Source organism: Trichoplusia ni, chromosome 6 (genome assembly GCF_003590095.1).
Source record: "Trichoplusia ni isolate ovarian cell line Hi5 chromosome 6, tn1, whole genome shotgun sequence".
NCBI classification, from domain to species: Eukaryota; Metazoa; Arthropoda; class Insecta; order Lepidoptera; family Noctuidae; genus Trichoplusia; species Trichoplusia ni.
In genome coordinates, this window is record NC_039483.1 from 5942498 (window position 1) to 5948497 (window position 6000).

The 6000-nt window shown below is 33.4% G+C and overlaps 1 protein-coding gene across 1 annotated transcript in view; it reads left to right on the forward strand.

Moving 5' to 3' along the window:
• The window catches only part of LOC113494901 (sodium-coupled monocarboxylate transporter 1), a 29935-nt gene extending 28857 nt beyond the window's left edge, over positions 1–1078 (forward strand). Inside the window, exon 10 of the mRNA XM_026873418.1 lies at positions 60–1078. Coding sequence (XP_026729219.1) covers positions 60–450 — 391 coding nt within the window. The 3' untranslated portion in view covers positions 451–1078. The remainder of the gene's footprint in view (positions 1–59) is intronic.
• The last annotated feature ends 4922 nt before the right edge of the window (positions 1079–6000 follow it).

Here is a 6000-nt window from a genome sequence, read left to right on the forward strand (position 1 = left end):
CCAACAATAAATTGTTTAGCAATATCAGTTAAACATAAATTTTATGTTTTATTTTACAGGGTCATCGGTCTCCAAAAGTTCTACTCCGTATCCTACATGTGGTACGCAGTCATCGGGACCTTAGTCTGCGTTACCCTTGGCAACATCATCGGCCTCATAACGGGAAGCGAGAAAGATGCCTTCGACGAACGCCTACTCCACCCACTAATCCCTAGAATCGCCAGAAAGTTACCGGGACCAAAGAGGTTTTACAGCACCGAGAAACCCCCAGTTCCTGAGAGCAAGGAGGTGGAAAAAGATTCTTCAGAGAAAACTGATGAAACGAATACTGAACCAAATGAAACTGTGGAGACGAAAGATGTAATTTTCGCGACGACAGGCAGTCGGTTATTTGACGTATATGACGTTAGGAGGTCGCCGACGCCTTCATTAGCGAGATCACGATTGTGATTGATATTATTTTATTCAAAGGGTTTTAGTATTAAAAGCACTTTGTGCCATTGATGACGTAACTGCTGAAGCAGTTGCTTAATAGTCAATTATCTAAGATATGACTATGATACTGATTATTTATCGATAATAGATTTTAGGCATTCGTTGATAATGTTGAAGGTTGTATGACATGGGATGCGTTTGACTGTACCGATATGTTGACAGGTCGCATTAGAATAGAAAACAAGTAGAGAACTTATCATGTATGGGAATGACATTATTTTTTGACGGCTGATGTAAGTTTGACTTGTCAAGTCAATACCTTTGTGTAATGTTACTTGTCCTTAGGTGCTTTATATGTCAATTTACATCAAAATGTAAATTAATAGTTGTACATGAAGTGAGTTTGGTGTTATAGAAGGATTGGTTGGATTCTTAAAAATATTATTTTTGGTAGCACTGTATAGTTTGTCAAAAATACGATGTTTGTAAGAGAACTTGAATATTGATAAGAATATGAAATTCAGAGTGGTTCATGAAATAATAAAGAAAAATGTGCTGAAAGTTGTCTATTGATGAAAGAAAACTAGATGGACCTAAATAGCTTTATATATAATGTAAAATATAATATATGTGTGTAACAAAATCAATTCGTCCAAAAATGCCTAAATTAAATGAATTTTCTATTTATGATAATATTTGATAGATAGAGCTAAAATTTATATTGTGTTTCGATTTTAATTTGTTAATATTTACGAAACACGTAGAAAATATAGTGTATATTTGTGTATGGAATTTAATTTTAATACAACATGGCGTAGGCGTTAGGCATTTAATAGAATAGAAGAGCAAATTAATTTTAAGAAAATTTAAATATATTTCAGAATGAAAAATATTTACATTAGTACCTAACTATTTTAAAATGAATATGTAGAAAGTAACATGTTTTAAACATATTATTATTGTATAAAAAGTTTAGATTTAGTCATTTTTTCTCTGACTGTTACTTGTTAAGTTTGAAAAAACTGAGTAACCGTTTCATTCCAGCCATATAAATATATTTATCAAGGAAAAAATATTTACTGTATATAGAGAACATAATTACTTGATTTTAGGAAAGCATTTATGAATTTATAAATCAATTTTACGGGTTATTTTGCATTTACGATAAAATTTAGAAATTCAAGTCGCGGAATATTCCGTAAAATTAATTTATAACATAAATGTAAAATAAATGATAATTGTTATTTGAAATTAACTATATTTATTTTACGAATTTTTATCTGTGTGATAATAGTGTTTATTCGATATTATTATTTTTGTAAATATTTAATCATTAGATTATTTAGTATCAAATAGGAATAAATCGCTCGGTCTATAAATTAATCAGTTATTTAATGATAATAATTTAAGTATTATTTGTCATAAACCTCATTTAATCATTTTATATTAAGTAAAGTACTTAAATATATATTTTGTATTTGATAGTTTGTACAAAGGAGTTTTTATAGCAAACGAAAAATTTAATATTTTTTTTTTATAAATTAATACTGTCTTGTATCCCATGTGATGAAAATGACTAATTAAAGCCTTGTTCAAACCAAATGTGTTTGGTAGCATAAATTTGGTCTTCTTCTTTTCGTGTGTTTGACGTACAGCCTTGTGTCAGAGGTTTTTTAAACCTCCCCTAAACCGCTGACATTTAACACCCTTGAAAATAACTGAGTTGCGTTAGTTTCACATGAATTCGGAGATGTGTGCGTGCTGGGGTTTGAAACTACAACACTTGACTCAGCAGTCCAACGGCCATACCCCTAGGCTATCACTGTGCGCTGCTAAAAGTGAGTGTGCGGGCTACGCAGTTTATAGTAATAATAATAAATAAATGCGGACAACATCACATACATTGTTCTGAACCCAAAGTAAGTTGCAGAAGCACTTGTGTTATGGAATTCAGATACAACGAAGGTACCACAAACACCCAGACCCGAGACAATGTAGAAATGTTAATTTTTACATTGACCCGACCGGGGATCGAACCCGGGACCTCAGAGCTAGCGACACCTTGAAACCGGTGCGTACGCCACTCGACCACGGAGGTCGTCAATTATAGTATTTCCATACATTTTATCTTTTTAATTAATGTACCCGACCGACGCTATGAAGCTAATCGGTTACATTTGATAGCATATCGCCGGCAGTTACTGATAATAAAATCTAGTTTCACAAACTCACTGTGAACCTGCTCAAATTTACCTTCAATCCAAGTCCTACAATCATTTACGTCAAAGTTTATGAAAACGATTTAACGTTTCGATAAACTACGTGAAAACAAAACAAAATAAAAATGTTTTTATTTATAGTAGGCCTAAAACAGGAGCTTAAGAAATGTTAGCTACCATAGCTGGTGAGCCGAAATTCTCATTGCTCTGGAGAAGAACTGGTCGAGACTCCATAAATTCCCCATAAATTAAAATGTTTTTCTGTGACGAATCAATTGTAGGGTAATTTGTCTAGAAAGGCTGAAAATACATTTGGTTTGAGAAGGGTTTTCATAAACTTTTTGAGTCGGTGTGCTCAATGAAATAAAATATGAAAACTTAAAATTGAAACATAAAGTTATTTTTTAAAATTTATATTAGCGTATGTCCACTTGCCATCTCAAGATAGATATTCGATGTAAATATTGGCAATGCCGTCCAAGTAGGCTATGAGATAATTTTGTTATTTCTTTACCCGATTGTTTCAGAAGGGTAATGCGTTTTAATATAAATGTAGCTCAATTAACTACGAAATCGAGATGTCTCGTGATTTTTGACAGTATTATTGTATTTTTGTAGAACATTGTACGGTAAATGTTAATGATAATATTTATTAGTTAAAAGACTATAAATTGTATTGAATAAAAGTATACAGACTATGGGGTATTTTATTTATTATTATTTGTTTTTTTTTAAGCCTATATCATTTTGTCAGAGATTTAATTATCGACCTGATAACAAAATCATATTTTAAAAGTGATTAATAATAAAATAAACTCATTAAGAACCTCAGAAATCTGGCTACGAAAACTGATTCAGAAGATAAATAAAAATAATCCACAGATTTTTTTATGTTAGACATGTACTAAACAAATCGTCGTGAAATTTCACATGATAGTACAATTTGCACCCTTCACTGGTTTAGTACAGCCATAAACTCAAAATAAACAAATGCCACTCATAACGAAAACCCTCCGATCACAAATCAAGCCCAAAGTACTCAATAAACGCGGTCATCAATTCTCCACCCGTTATGAAACAGTCACAAGGGCTGGCAGTGATGGAACTGAGCCTGTGACGTCACGCCACGAGTTTCTTATGCAAATCCCAGGAAAAGGGACACTTGCTACATCGTCGAATCCAATTTGCGTTTCAATGAGACGCTGTTATAGCTCCGTGGACTTATTCTGAAGTTTTAGGAACAATTCGCAGATCTTAAGGGATACAGAATTTTGTTTTGAGGAATTTATGTATTAGATACGGCCACTGTGTCAATATTCAGCAATCTCTGAATTCCAAACATTCTTGCTGTGAAGACCAAACACTTTTCCATTTTTATTTTTTCTCTATATATTATTTTTATGTGTCTTCCAAGAGCCTTAAGTCTATTTCTCAAAAAATCTGCGCACCTGTCTAAAACCCCGGTTGCGAAGAAGAAATGCGAAGAATCCAATTCTCGGTCTCTATAAAAAACGTTAACCTATTTCAACGTAAAAACTCCTATCTCTTTACGTTAAACCAGATAAACTTACTTAGCTTATAAAACAGAATACAGTCCTCAAGAGATTTTATTTCAATTTCCGTGAGACTTTCCATTTTGTCGTCAGCAACAGTTTTTCCTCTAACAAGCTAATTAAGCCTGTAGCCAGTAGTGTCCAGCCTACCAGTACTTTTCGATTGTCACCGACAGTACAGGCGAGACCAAAAGCCTGCGATAATCCTGGCTTAATTACAATCGATCGATGGAAGTGGAAACCATTTTGGATTTACAGATACTTCTGGGAAGTGCTGAATATTTGGCTCCGTTTGATAATGTTTTTTGGTTTCTTAGGTGTTTTACTATGCAATTAGTTTGGTAACCTTAATAAAAAAGCTATGGAGTTTTCAGAATATATCTTCTTCTTCTAATATATAAAATTTTCGTGTCACGATGTTAGTTACCGTACTCCTCCGAAACGGGTCGACCGATTTTTATGTAATTCTGTATACATATTGGGTAGGTCTGAGAATAGAACAACATCTATTTTCATACCCCTAAGTGATAAGGGTTGCTCACACTAAAAAAATATATTTTTTTTTTTGGACGAAATTGTTTGTTTTATTTTTTTTTATAATGTGGCATCAAAAATACATACAACTAGAAAAAAAAAATCGGCAAAACAACGTTAGCTGGGTCAGCTAGTTAATTTATAAGTCAGAAGCGTTGTTCGTAATAGGTCTTGGTTACTTTTAGTAGGAGGAACTCGACTCAGAGTGATTATTACATTTAAGCAATCATCCGACTAGATATAATACGTTAGTTAAAAAAAGAGTACTAGCTGTTGCCCGCGGATCCACCCGCAACAAATTGCCTCATAGGAGCATTGTATCGGGATAAAAACTATCCTATATGAAAATCCAGGTTATAAACTAATTGTGTATTAGTTTCATCTAAATCTTCATCTAGATCTTCAGAAAGTTTGTGTGGGTACAAACTTTCACGTTTATAATATTTATAGGATTCTTGTTTTACACCCACACCGACTTCTAATAACATTAAAAAATCAAATGATAAAGTTCAAAACTAATATAGTCCTCTTTGAAAAATGACCTTCACTGTCAGTATTTCATATTGACACTTTGTGAAGCACCAGTGATTTGTGTACGAGACAGTGTTATGCAAGGAGGCGTGAGCTTTTATGGATCTAAATCTTTTTCCAATAATGCGTTTTAGAATGGGAGGTTCATCAATATCGCTTCAACGGTTTTTGAGAGCTCGAGCAGAAATTGCGGTGACCGTAGAAATTCTGTTTTGCCTTGTTTTGGAGTTATAATTATATGATAATACAAGTACTAGTTGTTCTACTGGTGGGCACAGGCTTCATTACTGATAATAAGCGTTTCAGCATTGATCACCTCGCCAGCTCTCAGCGGGTCGGTGATTTCAGAGTCCAATGTTTGGTATCCAGGTTTCCTCATGATTTTTAATTACTTACTTTTCAGTTGTTTCTTAGCATAATTAAGAAAATACAAGATATAACTTTGAAAAGCAATAATGGTACTTTGCCTGCGGTAGGACCCAAACTCAATCTTGAGCATAGAAATCTAAAAGTTTCTATTGTTTAGTCAAAAATTCTAAATCGCCGACCTATCAATGAACTTGCATAAGAGGGTGTTGACCCGCGATCATTTCATTTCTATCTGGTTTCCTTAGATTTCTGTCTACGAGTTAAACAATTCCAGATCGATGTACATATTGGTACGCATATTCTTGCCATACAAACCCAATTAAATCCCAAATAAACCGCTTATTTCACGTCGAAATATT